This window comes from Cynara cardunculus, assembly GCF_001531365.2.
Source record: "Cynara cardunculus var. scolymus isolate 2C chromosome LG 3, CcrdV1, whole genome shotgun sequence".
Classification (NCBI taxonomy): Eukaryota; Viridiplantae; Streptophyta; class Magnoliopsida; order Asterales; family Asteraceae; genus Cynara; species Cynara cardunculus.
The window spans coordinates 38,400,555-38,420,772 of record NC_037530.1 but is presented as its reverse complement, the minus strand read 5'-3'; the positions used below and the strand labels follow the sequence as shown (position 1 = coordinate 38,420,772).

The 20,218-nt window shown below is 36.1% G+C and overlaps 3 protein-coding genes and 1 non-coding gene across 5 annotated transcripts; 2 read left to right on the top strand and 2 right to left on the bottom strand.

Moving 5' to 3' along the window:
- Positions 1-3,237: 3,237 nt before the first annotated feature.
- On the bottom strand, positions 3,238-12,224 carry LOC112508927 (tRNase Z TRZ3, mitochondrial). Its single transcript, XM_025113783.1, has 12 exons — positions 11,757-12,224; positions 10,385-10,474; positions 8,638-8,682; positions 8,491-8,545; positions 7,953-7,996; positions 7,454-7,864; positions 7,098-7,366; positions 6,360-6,501; positions 6,095-6,145; positions 4,921-5,312; positions 4,080-4,737; positions 3,238-3,674 (listed from the first exon to the last, which is right to left on the bottom strand). Exons 1-12 carry the CDS (start codon positions 12,222-12,224, stop codon positions 3,357-3,359), a joined length of 2,943 nt encoding a protein of 980 aa, XP_024969551.1. The 3' UTR covers positions 3,238-3,356.
- Positions 12,225-12,364: 140 nt separating this feature from the next.
- On the top strand, positions 12,365-12,438 carry TRNAN-GUU. Its single transcript has one exon. It is a non-coding gene; the product is annotated as a tRNA-Asn (tRNA).
- A 1,509-nt stretch (positions 12,439-13,947) lies between these two features.
- LOC112508929 (photosynthetic NDH subunit of subcomplex B 3, chloroplastic) lies at positions 13,948-15,560 on the top strand. Of its 2 annotated transcripts, XM_025113786.1 has the most exons (6): positions 13,948-14,334; positions 14,417-14,527; positions 14,630-14,686; positions 14,764-14,826; positions 15,003-15,065; positions 15,297-15,560. In XM_025113786.1, the coding sequence occupies exons 1-6, from the start codon at positions 14,122-14,124 to the stop codon at positions 15,369-15,371; spliced, it is 582 nt and encodes a 193-aa protein (XP_024969554.1). In that variant the 5' UTR covers positions 13,948-14,121; the 3' UTR covers positions 15,372-15,560. The 2 variants fall into 2 exon arrangements, with proteins under 2 accessions (XP_024969554.1, XP_024969553.1); XM_025113785.1 differs by having other exon boundaries at positions 14,417-14,686.
- A 2,351-nt stretch (positions 15,561-17,911) lies between these two features.
- Positions 17,912-19,659, bottom strand: LOC112508928 (aquaporin TIP2-1-like). Its single transcript, XM_025113784.1, has 3 exons — positions 19,472-19,659; positions 19,076-19,326; positions 17,912-18,522 (listed from the first exon to the last, which is right to left on the bottom strand). Exons 1-3 carry the CDS (start codon positions 19,596-19,598, stop codon positions 18,154-18,156), a joined length of 747 nt encoding a protein of 248 aa, XP_024969552.1. The 5' UTR covers positions 19,599-19,659; the 3' UTR covers positions 17,912-18,153.
- Positions 19,660-20,218: the final 559 nt, after the last annotated feature.

Sequence of the window (20,218 nt, the reverse complement as noted above, 5' to 3'; positions counted from 1 at the left end):
TCATAGAGAAGGAGCATGTTTTTTAAATTCTGAGGGCAGGTGTGGAAAAAACTTGGCTTTCTACATAAAGATCCCCCTAGAAGCTTACTGAATAAACCACTTTCAATATCAATAAGTCACTACCAAACAGTAGTGTATAGCTGAGGGAATAAGTTTTAAGTCCCATTAAGCTCATTAAGCTGCTAATAAACAAGCGATTAGTTCCATACACAAGAATGCATGTTTAAAAAGAGTTGTGAGGAGGTTATTTAGCTAAATAACCCGAGTGTTGAATTGTGTTGATGTTTATACTGTCGATTTAGGTAGTTATAGATGAAATTGGATGGCTCGACTTTTATGCGCCGCTTAAATGCAAGTTCCAATATGACGGGAGGTCTAGACAACATGCGATACAGGCGGAGAAGGAGATAATTCTTTATACAGTTCTTACGGTTTGCTATGATGTTTTCTCGGGATTTGCTCATTATAGCAGTTCGTCTCAACGACCGTTGGATACTGATTTGCTCTCATTTCTGTTTCGGAGGTAGTATAAGAAACTAGAAATTTATTAGGCGGACTTATCGTAACATGTTTTCTATTTTACGAACTTATATTTTCTATCTAATTTGTAGTCAGACCCTGTTATCTAATTGCCTGGAGGAGTACTGGGCTGCTTATGATAAGTCAGGGTAAGTGGCGGTTTACTTTGTCTGTCCGGATAAAAATGTACTGTTCTTTGCTTCTGAATCTACAGTTTGAAAGACAAAAAATGACCGTTTTACCCCTCACTGAGTTAACAAAATCATAGAGACGAAAGAAATCATCCAAGTTATTTGTTCCAATTTGCAGCGAGTTACTGAAATTTGTGGAACGAGATGACTGTGACTCGTCTATGTTATTGGAAGTTCGGCCAAAGCCAACCGAGTTGATGAAAAGGGGGAGAGTGGACAAGGTATTACATTCTCTTTCTTTGTTTTCCTTATGTAACTGTGGATATCTGGGCCAGTTTACGCGCACTGATCTAATCCACTAGCGGGCGGTCCACAAATGGTCTGGAGTCATCACAAGTGAACTTGCTTTTGCAACTCTATCTCTCAAGAATGCATCTTTGCAGGGCACAAAGTTAGCAGGAATCGACTCTGTAAAGCTCGCGGAGAGGGATTTTGGAGCTGAATCGAAGGCGCTGCATGAACGCGTACTCAGAGAATCTACAAAGAAGCTGATATCCGCTAGTAATGTAAGGCACTAAGCTTGATATTTGATAGTCCTTCTGTCTCAAAATAAGTGTTCACTTTTAAAAGTAAGGGCCTATTCTATTAGCAACTTAATGAGCTTATTAGGACTTGTAGCATTATGAGCTTAATGGGACTTGCAACTTATTCGGCCAGCTATGCATGACTATCTGATAACGGTTTAATGATATAGAAAGTGGCCTATTTATTAAGCTTCTAGGAAACTTTATGCAGAAAGCCAAGTTTTTTCCGTACCCCTCCCAATAAGAAAACACACTTCTTCCTTCTATGAAAAACCTCCCAAACAAAAACCTTCCATTTTATACAAACAAATTAATCCATACCTTGATTATCAGATGGAGAAATTCATTAATTCTGTTATGAAGTGTAAGATTAATATTCAGTTAATTAAACAGTGTAATGATTACGCTTCTCTAAAACTGTCTTTTTCATTGTGGACATTTATTCTGGGACAGAGGACGTACTGCTAGTCATTCTAATAGTCGGTTCCTAATATCGTATATGAACCATCATGCAGGTTATTTTGATGGGTACTCGGTTATTGTTCATAGATGTAGGTGATGCTTTCGGGCTCCTTATGAAGCAATCGCGTGGCAAAAAGATTACAGTTAGAGAAAGAAGGAAGCTTAAACGAACACTTAATGATATCATCACTCTCGTTCCAGTTACAATCTTGATGTTAATTCCGGTACATGTCTACTTCCAAACCGTGTTCTCAACATTCCAACAAAATTGTATTTATAGGATGCTAAATATGTTTAAATATCATAATAGATTGTTTTGTATAACACAACAAGTTGATAGGACGTTTTTGGTACAACACTTTTGAAATAAAATGTCCTATTAGATTTATTAGGGAGACTGACCAAAATAGTCAATCTCTCCAACCAACTTCACTTTTTAGTCACTTTTTCACTTGAATTCCCATTTTAGCAAGAATTTACGCAAATGTCTTATGCATTTGCGTAAACTCGATTAGAAAAGATTTTTTGCTTAAAGATTCAGATTTTTGCATAAAAAAATCCTTCCACATATTTGCAAGGATTTTTTTGTTCTTTTTTTTCTTTCAGAAATCAGTATTTACGCAAATGAGTAAAACATCTAAGTAAAGACAGGTTATTTTGGGAAAAGACTCTGAAAACTGGCTAAAAAGTGAATATGGTTGATGAGATTGGGTATTTCAGTTAATTTCCTGATTTTTGATTTTTTATAGGACACTTTGAACACATCTTTGTATAGGACATTTGTTTTTATAAGATCTTTTCAAATAATGTCATATAAAAAGACTAATAAGACACTTTATTTCAAAGCTATCATATCAACATATGTAACACATTTACATAAGACATATGATTGTTTGGTTCTATAAAATTAAATCTTCATAAATTGGTCTATTAGGACGTTAGACATATTTGGCATCCTATAAATACGATTTTGTTGTACTGTAATCAACAAAACTTTATCGTCCGCTTATGCTACAATCTGTATCCGAGCAGGTTTCGGCTGTAGGGCATGCAGCAATACTAGCTGCAATCAACAAGTACATCCCGGCGTTGGTACATCTTATCAACATCTAATCGTGTTCATCTTATGCTTCCCAATTTCTAGTTTTCTTCCTAACACCGTTGTTCTAATGTGTCCGGTAGATTCCTTCTCCATATTCATCCGAACGGCTTAATTTGGTAAGACAATTTAAGAGGACCAAAAAGATGGAAGTTGAATCATGGGCCATTGAAGATACAAGTCAAATTAGAGATTCTACTAAAGAGGGTGGAGAAGATAACAGCTTTACAGTGGCAATACCATAGATACAAAGAAGATGAAGAATTAAAGATGGTGCTATTGATGCATGCTTGTATGTAAATAAGGGTCTGTTTGTAAATAGCTTAATAAACTTAATGAGACTCGCAACTTATTTGGTCAACTATATGTAACTGTTTGGTAGTGGCTTAATGATATAGAAAGTGGCTTATTAAGTAAGCTTCTAGAGTGGAGTGTTAGAGCATCTCCAACAGCTGTGTTATTAAGTAAACCAACTTGCAAGTCAGAATTGATTCTTCAACTGTACATAAATTCATTTCAAAGAATTGGTGAAACTACATTATAAAGATGAATGAAGGATGTTCAAGCAGCTAAAGTAACAACATCCTCAAGATCCTCGTATTCATCGACAACCATTTCATTCTTAAACAGCAATTTTAGGTACGGAAGTACCCTTGGAAGCACGTGTAAGTCGGCAAAGTTGATGCTCATCATATCGAAAGCAATGCATGTTTTATGCATGTGACCTTCATCAAATACTGGAATTTTAGGGTATCGTTGACTGAAATGCGTAAGGATTATGCGATAAGCTCCTGCGGCATCCCCTACTTCAATGGCTTCTTTCGTCGTGCTGTGATTTCTTGCTATTGCCTCCTCCACCAAAGCATCCTCAAAAGTTGCCTGAAATAGACAACATTCCATGCATCCATTTAGGTTTCGTTTGGCAAACTAATAAGATGCTGGTGGCTGATAAGCTCGCTGATGATCAAATCATGTTTGGCAAAAACTAGCTGATAATGAGCTAGTTGGTGGTAATAAGTTGATATAAACTAATCATGTTTGGTAAAAACTAGTTGATAAAGACAGACGACAATGTAAAATGACCTAAAAGGACATGTTAAAAAAATAGAAAATTATAAGGGCATAATTTGAAAAAAGGTGGAAAGAGCCCCTGAAGCTTATTGAAACGCTACTTGCTAGCTTATGCTAACGAAACAGAGTTATCCTAATAAGTTCAAAAAATAAGCTAGCTTAAAAAGGCCTTGGTCATTCGGTATCAAGAAAAAACATAGTTCAATCGTTTACCTCGTGTATGAGAACCGTTGCTCCTCGAGACGCTTCGACTAATTCCGGACAAGGCCGAGTGTCACCAGAATAAACAATCTTCCACCCGGGTACAATTCTTCTACCGTCACCATGTAATCTATCAACACCTTTCAAAACAACACCAAAAGCTTGTGGGCAATGCACAACCGGAAAACTAATCACCGATTCTAAACCTGCTTCGTTAAGCACATCTGTCAAGTTTTTGATAATCGGGTACGCTAGATTACCGTCCACCGGACTACCCGGCCTTTTCCAATGGCTCTGCATCTGACTTCCTTTAGAAAACAAACTAGAATCAGAAACTTTCGGATTTATGGAATCAATTTTGTTGCCATTCAAGGGTTCGGAATTATCCGACTGATTATAGTTCGACTCAAAAGCCGCTAACGAAGCTTTTGTTGTATGTCTACAATCAAGAAACTGCATATCTAACTCTTCAAGTCTTTCGTACGCATCTAGGAATCTTTTCAGCTGTCTAGGGCCAATAACAACCAATGGTTCGTGTGGGACCCCCTTAAGCAAATCGCGTCTAAGAGCCAGTATTCTTGCTAAACCCGTATGGTGATCGGCATGGATATGTGAAATCCAAATAAATCTTAAACCTTTAACGGCATCATCTGCGCCTTGAATGCCGAATCTGTTAATGGGATCATTAAAAACTAGATGTTAGAAAGAAAGCATAGAAACGTAAAATTTCAAGTAGAAATAGGGGTGTTCATCTAAACTGCATAAACCGCGCTGCATTTCACAGTGCGGTTTTTGCGGTTCGGAAAAATTCTCAAACCGCACCGCGAACACCCCTAAGTAGAAATATCGTTACCTTCTTTTCAGCTGTCCCAATGTTCCTTCTCCACAATCTAATAGTAAACTACCTTTGGAGAAAAGATTGATGAAGACGGAACTAACATTTCGATATTTGGAAGGTTGAGATGAACCCGTTCCTAGAAGGACAATCTCGACATTTTCTCTTGTGATGCCCTCCAAACAGCTAGGAAGATAATTTTGATTTAACCAAGGTTCTTCGATCATGTTTTCATCACTTGCCGCCTCTCTTGCATCTACGTTCTTTTGCCAAAGGCGAGCAACTTGTTGGGCGGCATCCGATATTTCTGGAATCTCGGAAAGAAGCTCTTCGATAATTGCATGGGATGCTGCCGTGGCCGGAATACCAGATCGGTCTAATCCGAGCTGTGCATACGGACGCAAATGGAACTGTTCCAACAGATAAAATCTAATGAAGAACTGCAATATGGGAAGAAACTTGTATTTCTAAAAGGAATTATGGGTTTTTTCCAACAAAAGACTGGAAAATACTTGGACTAAATATGTCAGACAATTGGTGTTCTGTTTGGCAGAACAGAACATAACAAGAATCACTATTCCCTTGGAACAAGGTTGTACAGACCAACATTTTACCAATATAACCTCAAAATAAAACATAATTCTCTTCTAAAACATCATATACGCCTCCCTTTTTTCATTTTATTCATTATTTAAATTCTATTTATTGTATTTTGTGCTCTTTAAACTTTCACTTTACTGTCCTCAAAATATTATTTTTATACAGTTTTCATATTTTGATTAATTTATGTAATTTATTAAATATCAACAATGATAAAATAATATAGAAAAATATAAAATAAAAATTGGAAACTACATAAACTTTTTATTTTGCTGTCATTTTAATCGTCTTGATGAAAACTTTCTAATCATATATTTTGTTATAAAAATATTAATTTTATTATAATTTAATAAATTACACAAATTAATCAAAATATATAAAAGATATAAACAACTCATTGAATGTAAATTAGTCATTTTATCTATTCTGTCATGTCCAGTTCTGTCTTACCAAACGCTGAAGAGACGTTCTCTCTCCTACCTGGATATCAAACACACCCTAACGCGGGACAGAACAGGACAGTTGAGAAACTTGTCACTGGTGAAAATAAAAGCAATGCATGATTCAAACACTTCTGATATAAATCTTGCACCTTGAGAAGATTTTCGGCAGAAATGGTCTCACAAAGCTTTAAACCAGTGCCCTGCAGGCAGATAGAAAAAAAAACTAGCTCAAAGGCGGGTTTAACACGTAAACCGTATGTAATTATGTTCAAATTAATTTGGTGTTCTTTTAGATGTCATAAACTCAAAACTAAGTCTTCCTTTTATAGCAAGGAAAAGGTACCCCTTACACAAGCATTACAAAAGCATAACATAAGCAAGTAATAATTCTATCTAAATGAGGTAAGTGCTTACCTCATTTATGACGGGTGAGGGTGAACACCTCAGTTGTTGAAGAGACCAAAAACCCGGAGCTGGGAAGAACTGAGGACATAAGTAGTTAAGCCGAGCTGCAACTCTTGCACTGGATTGCAGAATCGGTATCTCAATATTCTTCCTGCAGAAGTGACGATGGACCCTTTTTATTAGCCGAGAAGATTTAAGCAATTCAGAAGATGTTTATAAACCACGTGGTAATATCCTATTGGTCAAGAGCTTAACCGACTTAACTGTCGTGTAGTATATATAGATAGGATCTCTTCTGTAACTGAATTATTATCAACATATCTTGTTCTTTATCATTGTAACGGAAATTCTCTGTGCTTAGAGAATTCCTCTCTTTAGAATCTAAACCTTCCTCTGGATTAAAAACAAGGGTTGGGTTCCAGTGAGAAGAGAAGATATGGTGAAAAGCGTAAGAAGAGATCTCCACCCTTGGATAAATCCTAATTGAATGTCAACACCAATGAGGTGCACCGAAATGCACTGGATCAATTCCCTTCTAAAGCACAATTCATAGGTGGGCATGAGATTAAAAGTGATCAAGGGTTCAGATCTCTGCTTATGCTTCTCACCATAACTTCCCTTCTCACACGATCTTTCGCCTTAAAAACAAATTGATAAATGCTTCTTTTATCGAATCTTTAAAAAGGAACGGCAAGTAATGAAACATCAAGATTGTCTTGATGTCAAAATTTGGAATAAGAGACTTACATTTGATGCCCTGCCAGAATATGCTCTGCCCCACCGAATCTTGACATCCATTTTTGATAATCATTGGAGTTTACAACTAATGCCGGACTTAAGTGAATTACACAATTGACGGTTTTGTGATTCTCGTCTGGCATACTAGCCACGTCAGCATAGTAAGTCTCGAGAGACGATGAAGATAACAATTCTTGAAAATGAGATAAAGTAGGGCAATCTACAAGGAGAACAATAGGCCCGGGAACCGATGGTCCAAGGACGTCATCTGGATGAACCTAAATGATACAAGCAAAGCTACATATCAATTGAAAAGAAAACGGGATCTATGATAAAGAAAAACAGTAAGGTGATTAAAAATCTACCATGATATTCTTCGTATCTGATTTCACAGAAACTCCCTCTTGTAATTCTCGATATTTTGGCCCAGGTCTCAATCCAAGTGCTCTGGCCTTTTCAGGGTCAAATTTACCCCTAATCTCGGGCAACTCACAAATATATAAAACGGAAATATCGCTAGACTTTAATGCAAACTCGTCTTTCTTGAGACCATTAGTTTCAGAACTGCTTGGCCGCAACAAAATAGCAGATATTTTGACAACTTCATCATCAATAAGTTTGAGTTGGTCATTAAGCTTTTCAAGATTGTCCAACGGAATCTTATCAGATTTGGGCGATGGACCAAAACATCGTGTATGAACCATGGCTGCATTTGGAATGAAAGATTTCATTGCATCGACTAAATACTTAAAATCTGAGGGCCCCCATACATTTACCTTCAGATATGAACCAAAACCCGTGTTAGCAAATGCACGATTCTTTTGTTAATCTAATACAGCATTTAATAAAGAAAGTAAAACATACCGATATTCCTTCTTCACCAGTGCCAGCCAACGTCAATAGAAGACCTGCGAATCAATTTTCATAATTGAGATATTACAGTTAAATATGATTACTGCACATGAACAAGACTTTTTCTTTTAAACTTCAATGCTTACTTATTGACATTTTCTCAATATATATACATATACACGATCAGGTTCAAAAGAAAACCGCAAAAAAATGAAAAACCGATGAACACCCTAGTAACCGTTCATCTGGACGGTATGCACACAAGTCATTTGTAAGCAATTTGCCCGGTATGCACATGTGCATAACATGCGCACGTGCATAAAAAACAAGAAAAGGCTTCAATTACTTGTATGCACATGTGTATACCATCCAGATGAATGGTTACCAGGGTGTTCCTCAGTTTTTCATTTTTTGGGGGGTTTTCCCCTGAACCTCCCTATATATATATATATATATATATATATATATATATATATATATATATATACATATATATATATATATATGCTAATTTGAAATAAATACCCAAGCTCGTGTATAATAAGCAAACCTGGTAGTCCACCAGCTGTTTCTGAGCAGACACGTGAAAGAAATATGTGATCAATCTAAAACAGAAGCAGCAAATCATTCTCATTACTAAGCAGACACTACCTATAAATGTAGATGAAAATGGGAATCTTCATGATCGCAGTTTTACCTTTGACAACTTAATCTTATGTTCTGTACAAAATCGTTGCAGCCCCTGAAACAAATTATAGATTGAAATTAACAATTCCAGCACTCCAAGACTCTACTCTAGTAGTAAACCTCCAATTACAGTTAATATGGAACAAATTGCTTTATAACAAAAGAAAAGAACCAAGATGGCTCAGTGAAATGTAGAAGACAAGTTGGTCAGCCAGAAAGCCTATCTAGCAACTACGGGGCTGTTTGGTTGGTTTTTCCATTAAGTCCTGTATGGATAAAGCTGTCTGTGTGGATTAATCTGTCTAAATAGATTGGGAAAAAAAATTTGGAAGTGTATTTCATAGTTAGAAGTTGTGTGTTTTTTAATTGGGAGAGGCATGTCTGGATTGAACTTGGGTTTCTGCATAAACCTCCCCTCTAAAAGCTTACTTAGTAAGCCACTTCCCATATCATTAAGCCACTACCAAACAGTCATCTATAGCTGACCAAATAAGCTACGAGTCCCATTAAGCTGCAAAAAAACAGGCCCTAAAGATTCTTGGGAGTTGAATTCTGAGTACCGTGCTTCTTACTGGAGATATAAATTTATCTGATCGCCACTGATACTACAAGAGCATGCTCCAAGACCTAGAGTAGTAGAATTATTTTAACTCCATTCGGCGATAGCAACAACGATCAATGCCTAGTTGCACTAAAGAAATCCTTAAAAAAGAGAAAGCTAGATAACAAGAGAGAAGTATTTGGCAGTTTACCGCTTTATCTTTCACTCACAAGGTGATCCTTACATATTTCTTGACGGATTAGAAAAAGGACTCTCCTTTCTATAACGAGATTCACCCCTCCATAAGCATCTAGATCAGGATTCTTTTGGGCCCTCCAACATTTCTCCTAGCTTCTGCATGCATCTAGAACATTCTACATGATACAGATAGAGCTAGTACATTGTACAATGTAGAAATCTTTACACCATTGTAGCCGACTCCCTGTCTCATGGATGAACTAGCCAAAATCCTAAGTCCCGTTTGGTCTGCAGGATTGGAGGATTTGGAGGGATTTGGAATTGAATTCCACTCCAATCCCATGTTTGGTAGGAAGGATTTTCTGGATTTAAAATCCCACAAACATAGAATTTTGAAATCCTTCTGGGGTGCTTGGTATTTCACAGGATTTAGTAGGATTTTATGTAAATAATGTTTTAAAAAAAATGTTAAAAACATTTGTTTTGTAATAATCAATTAATAAAAATGTAATTTAATTATTTTTATAGCTATTTATCATTTGTTTTTATAAATTATTTATAACGAATGGAATCCAATTCCATTTCAGATCCTACAAACCAAACACACCAAAGATTCCAAACCCAAATCCCTCCAATTCCAAATCCCTCTACGAAATCCAAATCCATTAAAACCATTCCATCAAACTAAAGCCCCCTAACGGTTGGGCACTAGAACAGGAAACACTCAGCATTGATTGATTTAAATGCAATCTATGGCATATTCAAAGCACCTAGGCTTGTGTACATGGCATGTCTATAAAAATGGAAAGTTTGGCAGAAGATTATGGGTAATCTCTTTAGAAAAGAAAATAGTAGCAGCCAAAGACTTTGAGGACATATTTTGTTCAGTTCAAGCCTGCCCATATCGATATGGAATAATATATGATCTATATAACTATAGTTATACATCCTAATCAGCTAAACATTCAAACAATGTAACTGTTTAATGAGGTTCATAAGAATACATCAAAATACTTACTTCTCCAGCATTAAATATAAATCGCTGTTTGTCAAAGAAGAGCAAGACTGACGGCGATGTGTCTTGAGTATCCATACCGGTTCCTAAAACCTGCATAAAAAAATTAGCCCCTTCCTACGTACAAAATCAAATATCTTACAAAAGAACAAAGAATGAAAACCCATCACCCAAATTACCAAACTTACCAGTGTTAAAGAACAACAAAACTAACAGACCAGCATTTACAAGGCTTAAAACAAAAGTAGAGACGAAGTAATGAACTTTATTTATCGAAGCTTAGGGGCATTTACCAAACACTTACCTGGTAAGCATTTAGAGGTAAAATTCAACACTATCACTTACTTACCAGATAAGATTTTAGTCCACCAAAACGGCATTTTATGCAACAATTTACCCGGTAAGCACTAACCATGCTAAGAGTCGTCGCCCTCACTTACCGGGTAAGACTCTTGGTCCTTGCCTCGCTCTTACCGGGTAAGATTCTTGGTCCTTACCATATTCATCCGGTAAGGCATGGTTGTTAAAAAGCCTGCCTGAGGCGCGCCTAGGCTCTAAGGCTCATAACGCTCAAGATCTTGGGTTCTTTTCAAGTCAATGCTCGGCGTATCCACGAGGCTCACTAAGGCCACTGTGCCTCGACTGAGGCGCCTTGTGGGCTTAGGCGCGCCTAATAAAAGAGTTACTAAATACCTAGTTAAACCCTAAGATTAAAAAAGTTTTCTCATCTCCTAGACTTCTTAAAAAAGAGTTATCAAATAGATCATATAAGTCAAACCCTAATATTAATTACTCATTCCGTAGAACTTCAAACCTCCTCTATAAATACCCAGACCTTAAAACTTCTCCTTCACGGCTCATGTTTTAAACCATTCTGCCTCTATCAAAGTTTTGTTGGTTGCTACATTGGAGGCTTGTACTTGTTGCATATTTGAGTTGTCTGTAACTGTGTGTGTGTGTATATATATATATTGATAAGATATGCCTTGCATTGCGCCTAAGTGCGCCTTGAGCCTTTAACAACTTTGCGGTAAGGTAACCAGTAAGCATTCAGTAATCGGCCCCTTGGTTTATCACTTCCACAAAAGAACTGCATCAAGATTCTAGGCTGCTAACTTTATGTCAACCTATTATTTCTAAATTTCACATTTTAAATGTCCTACTGTTACCAATTTGATGCCAACCTTTGATAAGCTACAGCTCCAATCTTTCTTCCCAATAAAAATTTAAAAACCACTTCAACTCTAAAGTTAAAAAGTAGCCATTTTTAACCCAAAGATTCAAAGTTCGGATCTTTTTTTCCCTCTTATAAGGGATATGAAAAGTGAGTTTTGGGAAGATGGATCAAAACTAAAATGGTGTCAAAAACATATACCTGAACATAAGAAATTGTATTAACAGGATTAAGCCTTCTGACTTTTAACTTAAGATCTTTAGGCCTGCTACTCTTATCTCTACCCTCTGCCCTTTTCTTGTTAAACCCAGCAGCCATATCCATCTTCTTGGTTTCTTCCACTTCATCTCCCATCTTCATCGATGATAACCCTCTTTTCTCCCTCATATCACTCTGCTTGCTGTTACTGCTACTGATTCTTCGATTCGAATTAAAAGACTTCGAATTGTATCTGTGTGATTTCCTTGATGATGATGATGATGATGATGACGAAGATGAAAGACAAGTGAAGAAAGGGTAAGAAAAAGAGATGGACTTATTAAGTTTAGTGGGTATTTTGGTGTTGAATTTAAAGAAAGAATTGGGTTTGAAAGAAGAGAGAAAAGAAGAGGGATTAGGGTGGTTTGCAGCGGAGGAGAAAAGGAGGCGAAGGTTTGTTATTTGGGGCATTGTGTTCACTGCCGGAGCCCTAGAAGAGAGGTTTAACCGATCTCTAAAACCCCCAATTATAAAATTCAATCAGCAAAGTTTCTAATGAAGATGAACCGTTTTCATTTAATAAGTAAATATGTGCAATACGATAGCAAGATGCTGGAATAGCTCAGTTGGTTAGAGCGTGTGGCTGTTAACCACAAGGTCGGAGGTTCAAGCCCTCCTTCTAGCGATTTTATTTCTCTTTTTGTTTACTTTTCTTAAATTACGAAATCGTCCCTAGGTTTATGGAAACTCCGGTTTTCGTCTCTAATTTTTTTTTTCGTTTTAAATTAGAAGGAAAGACATTGTATTTTGCAATTTCTGTGGCCCTGACGGTCGTTAGCAACGATGGTTAATTATTCTACGTGCTAGTGAGGGGCATTTTGTCATTTTTCATAAATTTTATCAGATAAATTCCGTAAAAATGTTTAAAGCTTTAGGAGAAACAATTAAAGCATTTGAAAGACAAAACCTAATTTGAATCCTTGTGTGACATCCCTCTCTCGTTCCCTTTTTGGTAACTGCCATCATCGGTCACCTATATCTTCTTCTTCAACGACTGTGTTTGATTCTCATGTAAAAACATACACCTCACATGCGTAGCATGGAAGTTACAGAAACGTGTTGATCAAAACCACTAAGTCCGAGAAAGATGAAGTCGCAAAGAGGGTTGAGGATACTGGTGTGATTAATCAAAACCACAAAGAGAGATGAAGACGTATAGGGAGAAGGCAGGAGGATTTAGAAATCTTGGATATTGGGGTCAGTATTTAAGTGTAAACAATATTTTGAAACCTTATGGGTGTGAAGTGACCCCCTAAGCTAACGAATACATACTGCCCTAGGTTGACGGACTAACTCTTCAGCCGTGATGCGGCAAGTTATGAGGTTAGGATGAGAGAGGGTCACCGTAGAAGGTGGAGAGCGGTCGTTGCAGAATGAGAACAACTCTGTGCCAGAGAAGGGGATGCCACGTTTTGGGGGTAAGGTTAGGTTAGATCTTATTTTTTTTCAAATTGTTTTAATGTGGACGTATGTTTTAAGAACTTGTACATTTTTACAAACTGACACTTAATGACATCTTTTAACGGCACTAACAGCCAAGGACAAAATCCGTAATAAAATACAAACCCTAATGACATTCTTTGTAGTTTCCTAAAGTTAAGGACGAAAACCTAAGTTTCCACAAACCCTAGGGATGATTTATGTAATTTACTCTAGTTTTTTTTTTAAAAAGAGTAAATTACTATGGCTTTGTTAATAATTTTTTATTTTTGTTCATATAGTTTAGAAATTGTTATTTTAGTCTTTATGGTATGCAATTTATTGTTATTTTCGTCTTGTACTAAGTCTTACCTTTAAACATAAGGGATCAAAACAGTAAAAATTCGTAAACCACAGGGAGCAAAACAAAAATAAATTGTAAAATATAAGAATGAAAATAACAATGAATTAGGAACCATAAGGACAAAAACTACAGTTTCTGAACTACAAGAACGAAAATCACAATTTTTGACAAACCACATAGACTCTCGAAAAAATGGACATCACTTTTCAAATTCCCATTATGCCCTCCCTCATGCATGTATTTAAAGTAATTACAAGGGTAAAAATGGTAAAGCAAAAAAAAAAAATACTCAGATCTAACCAGAAAAAACTACCACTAGAATACTAGATGCATCCCCTCCCCATATCAGCAACAGCAGATAAGATTCATCACGTCCACACACTCAAAACCTCCAATGGTGGATGCATAGCAATAGCAATCAGTCATCCTGGGTTGGGTTAGCCACAAAATGGCCATTCTATGAACCCAAGGCTTCAAAACCCATCATCTTTCTAGTCTTAGCCACCTGCACTTAGCCCCCCAAAAATGGGCATGAATGCTTATGGCATATCTTCATTTTCACACTCTTCCTGTTACAATTTCAACACCACCATTACCACCACTTTCACCACCCAAAAACCCTCCACCAAATGCCTCACTTACCCTCGATCCCGAATTCGAGCCACCATGACCACTGGTCAATCCGAAGCCGCACCATCTGATCAAGAACCACCTTGCATCAATTTCGCTTTCGTGAGTGTAAGTCATCAATCTTAACTTAACATCGTTTCAATCGACACTGCACACTGTAGATTAAACGTTTGTATCGAATGGCATGCAGTCGGTGCTGCTACCGGATGGAACGCCCGACGTACATTTTAGAAACGCGAGTGGCGGACAAAAACTTAGGGACATTATGCTTGATACTAATATCGAGTTATATGGACCATATGTAATGCTATCTACTTTCCATCCCACATATTCATTTGTGAATCTTTCTAATTATACATATTCGATAACCGATAACGTAGTTTTTTTATTTATGGTAATTCAGTCTAGACCTTTGTTAAACTGTGCTGGAGGAGGAACCTGTGGCACTTGCATGGTGGAGGTAGTTAGTTGATTAAAGACAGTTTTTAAAGCGATTAATTGCGTCGGTTTAGTGTTTAATTTCGAGTATAATCATAGGTTATCGAGGGGAAAGAGTTGCTTAATCCACGAACGGATAAAGAGAAGGAGAAGCTCAATCGGGTATGACAAATTAATTTACCCCATTGATCAAGATCGGTTCACGAAGAAATTATAACTTGTAGCTTAATCTTCATCCAAAAATCAGTAAAACTAGAACGTAAACAAAGATTATTCATTATGAATAGTTTATGAAATAGTTGGTTTCCAAGTTCTAAATTTATCTATGATTCTTACAGAATCCCAAGAACTGGAGGCTCGCTTGTCAGACAACCGTGGGGAAACCGGATTCCAGAGGCTTGGTTAGCACTAGTCAATATACGTAGATGCACTTTTGTTTGTAGAGTTGGGTTTTCATGAGACCAGATGTGAAGCCATAAAAACACACAGAACTTTAACAGCAAAATTACTGTGAGGGTACAGTTTTTTGTACTTTCACAGTGTTTTACCGAAAAAATTCAGTGTTAATTTTTGATGATCTCACGAAAGGAGACTGGTCTCTTTTAACTGAAACTTGATTGTTGCAAATGCAGGTTGTGATCCAGCAATTACCAGAATGGAAAGGGCATGAATGGACACTTGGAAGGGAACCCCCACCAGAATCTTGATTTCTTTTCTTATTTTCTTGATTTTGTTATCTTGTAAATGATGAGAATGGTTATGATCTTATTACATTCTTAAATGCTACAGAATCAGTCCATGTAGTACTCAAAAGTTTCTTCTAGAAACTAGTGGAAGTTTGTTTACTACAACTACTTCTGGGTTTTATACAAAAGAATTGTGGAAGGTTTTACGTTTTAGGGTTTTAACCTGATATAGGTAGTTTAGTAATTTATCAATCTTGTTAATTTTTGTTCCACCTATTTTGGTGGGATAAAGAAGTGCATTTTTGCCCCAATCTGATTTAGTTTAATATAACGTCAAACATGAAATAATAAATCTTTGTTATGCCAATCTCATATACCAAACGGGTTTTTAAAAAAGATGATTTTTTACATTGGTATTTTCAAACTTGACCGGGCTGTCGTTCTAAGGCCCGGTCCCAATTATGATTGGTCTCAATGTTCAAAGGCAAGCCCAATTAGAATCAGCCGTTCCAACCAATCCTAACCTGTAGGGTGTAACCCAATCCGAAATAACCAACTCAATCCAATTGATACCTAATCGAGTTGTAAATTGTACATAGATATATATTGATTTGAAATTGGGTTTGGTCATTTAAACCCAACCCAACGTGATGAAACCTATGTCTTTTTACATCATGGATTTAATATGATTGTTAAGTACGTAAGTCCTTAATTAATATATGTGCATTAGGCTTTAAACAAACCTGTAATTAGCTCTGTTCATAATTATATCACAATTTCAACCGTTTAAACACAATTAGCTCTATTCTCTTATGTAACTGGTAGCCTTATTTGTAAGTTCTTAACTGATTTTACTTCGTTTAAACACAAATGCTTAGTTAGATTATAATATGATGTATCAAAGTTTCAATCTAACCAACTCAACCCAACCCAAAACCTACATAGTTTGGGTTGAATTGGGTTGAAAATTTTCAAACCGTCAACATTGAGTTGAGTTGAGTTGTTCAAATGTCTTGAATTTGGCCAACCCAACCCGTCTACAGTCCTACTAACCAAAACGGTTTTTATACGATTTTAAGCATTGTGTTTGATAAAAACTTTTATAAATATTATTTTGGGTAATATTTATTCATCTCATTTGTTTAATAACTAATTATAACACATTTTTATTCAAGTGAAAAAATACACTAACTATTGCAAACAATGCAACATAAAAATAGTTTCAGAAATTAAAAGTGTAAAAAAAAAATTAATGAATACATTATTATGTACGAGACTGTTTGGTAGTTGTTGAATGGTTAAGTGATCAAAATAATTAAAAGACTCATGATATAGTGCAAAATGAAGTATACTTGTTTGGTAATTGTTTATAATGAAATTAGGGCGTTGAATGGTTAAGGGAGACGCATGATACAAAATTATTCAGAGGGTTTTAGTTATATTAAGAGGCAGACTTTTTTCTGCTAAATAAGATTCATCTCTTAACGATTCAGATAATGTCTTTTAATGAAACTATTAAGAGATAAACAAACAACCCCTAAACCAGTCCTAACATCAGGTAAGTGGGCCTTGGTCCCAATCCGGCTCGTCTCGTGTTCTTGTTTGTAACATGACTTTGATGTAAAGAAGCGTGCTTATTAGGGATGGAGTCGATATTGCTCTCGAGTCTGGCCCATTTGTGCATTTCTAGGACCCGCGTCTGGAAAATATATGCGTAAAAAAATTATTACTCTAATATTACCATTTAAAAAATAGAATTAAATTCAAACTCTAATATAAAATCTTAAATTTGTCACTGCTACAGCCATTGCTTTGGCTGGCTTAATTACCACAACTCACAAATACAATGGTTTCTCTCCTAATCCATCCCAATTAGAACAGGGTTTACGACTACGCATGATACGACGACAACCGAACCTATTACAATCAAATTTTTATCGAATTTGAAATCAATTATCAACAGGGATGTTACAATCTTTTTGGAGGCTCTGTTACACATAAAACTTTGATTATACTGTAAAATAAGACAATAAAGATACATAATTACATATTAGCTTTACATTCGTTTTATGAAAGGCCCTGAACAATGTGAAATTAGCTCCAAAGTTTTAAGAACTCTGTTCAAAATCAGACATTTAACATGTTAAAAACGATTCTAAACATCAGATCAGATATAAACTTGACTTATATATCTTTTTATATCAAACAAAATCAAATGAAATCAAGGTGGGCCACCCACCAGAACATATCCACATGCATTGATTGACCCAAATAGGCCCACCCGCCCACCCACCCACCATATTCTGTTTTATTTGAACTTGTCGAAGACAACAACCCAAAAAAAGGCCAACCAATTACAAACGTAAGTGGGCCCTCTTTAGATATCAAATTTACAATTCTAGCAATTTAACGATGACTTATCTGATCAGTTATATATGAATGTTTTGTAATAGCTTAATGATATATATATGTATTGACTTATTCAATAAGTTTTTAAGGAGAGTTTATACAGAAAGTTAAGTTTTTTCCAAACCCGACTTTACAAGTTAAAGAAACGTTCATTCGTCTATGAAAACCTTGTTAATCTATTCAAATAGTTTAATCCACACAGACATTTTTATCCATACAAGATTTAATGAAAAACCAATCAAATAACAACTTACAAAAGAAAACAAATTTGGATGAATTACTTGTAATTAATAATAACAAATAAATAAAGAAAAACAATTAAATTGTTTTTCTTCTTATTTTTACAATTGAAAAAACCTAGAAATGCATTCAATCACACAAGAACAATGAAAACTTAGTAGTCGTTGGTGAGAGGAATATGTTCGCTGGAAATGAAAACGTGTGGGTAAATGGCTCCGGCTAAACCACCACCGATGAGGGGTCCAACCCAGTAGATCCAGTGTCCGGCAAAGTTACCACTGGCAACAGCAGGTCCAAAAGATCGAGCTGGGTTCATTGATCCACCTGAGAATGGGCCTGCGGCCAAGATGTTGGCACCCACAATGAAACCAATTGCAATTGGGGCAATTGTTCCCAATGCACCCTTCTTTGGGTCACATGCTGTGGCGTATACTGTGTATACTAACGCAAATGTGATGATGATTTCCATAACCACCCCTTGAAGCGCTCCCACGCCTACTGCAACACCGTGTATTGGGACAGCCTGCAATAAAATTCCAAAAAAAACACTAGTTAGAATTTAAATAAATTTTGAAGGTTAGATTTAAGGGAAAATCGTAAAAAAAAAATGAAAAACTGAAGAATAATGAATACTCCGGTAACTGATCATCTGGAAGGTATGCACGTGCAAATACAAGTAATTTGTAAGCAATTTTTTCGGTATACACATGTACGTAACATGCACATGTGCATAAAAACCAAGAAACAACTTCAATCACTTGTATGCACATGTACAAATCGTCAAGATGAATGGTTACCAGAGTACTCCTCAATTTTTCGTTTTTAGGTTTTTCCCTAAACCTCCCTCTAATCTCCAAAAATGCAATTGTATAGTTTAGCCCCTAGACTATAGGTGGATCTACAATCATGAGTCAGGGTCAATTGACCCTACAAATTTTCATAGAGTCATCTGTTTACTATATATTTTATTTTTTATAAATATATTTCTTCTTTTGCCTCCCAAAAAATTATAAATTTAAATTCCTACCCCCAGTACCAAAATTAATGAATCCGCTATTGCTTTTGACTATGCTTACCAAGCCTCCGGTGACGAAACTGAGAAGGAAGCATGCGACCACAGCGCCAAGGAGTTGGGCAATCCAGTAAAAGAGGCCAGTAAGGAAGGTGATCTGGCCACCAACAGCCAACCCAAAGGTGACAGCTGGATTCACGTGGCCGCCAGAGATGTTAGCGGCAATGGATACAGCCACAAAAAGGGCTAATCCATGGCAAACTGCAATAGCTACTAGACCAGCCGGATCGAGGTCAGCATCAGCCGTTAATTTAGCTGCCACAAACCAAACAATACAATCAATTTAACATTATCCAATCACCCAACCTTGTTATATCATGAGTTCCATTTACTGTATATAAATATCATGTACTTAAAAAACACAGCAAACAATGAATACAACTTTTAACTTTGAACATACCATACGCGATGGCAGAGCCGACACCAGCGAAGACAAAGAGCAGGGTGGAGATAAACTCGGCAATGTATGCCTTGATAGAGGTAACGCTGAAGGAATCATTAAAATTACCGATAGCGATTCCAGGCATTTTTCTAGACGAGTAAAAGCCTATATATGAAAGATCGAAATAGAGGAGGATATTGACTGGGGTGCACTACATAAGACACTAAAGAGCCTTTATATACTAAAATTTCTTTAGATAATAATGATGTCCAAGGATATATCCAAAATATCTTTTATTCATTTAAAATGGGAATTTCAATTTCTATGCTCCGACACACGTTGTCTTTTTTTAATATGTTTTAATACGTGTTAAAGTTTGATAATCTGATCTAATTTCTAATTTATAAGAGGTGGTGTTGAAATCTGAAATCTAAATCAGTCATACTGTTTGTTTTTACGTCTGAAGTCTGAAATCTGAATCAATAAAACTATTTGTTTTTGTAAACTGACAAACGTCTAAAGTCTAAAAAGAAAAACGTCTTACCAATTCAGACTTAAGAGATATTAAAGGTTTTTTTTTTCAAAAAACAAATAAGCCCTAATTCTTTTCATGTATTATTTTTCTCTATTCCAATAACAATATATCCAATAATTTCTAAGAAAATATTAAGTTTTAAATACAATAATAAATTAATTTGTATTTACAGTATTTTCTAGACTGGATATATTACTGTTTTCGTTCTTTTTTCTTGTTTATGTGTTTGC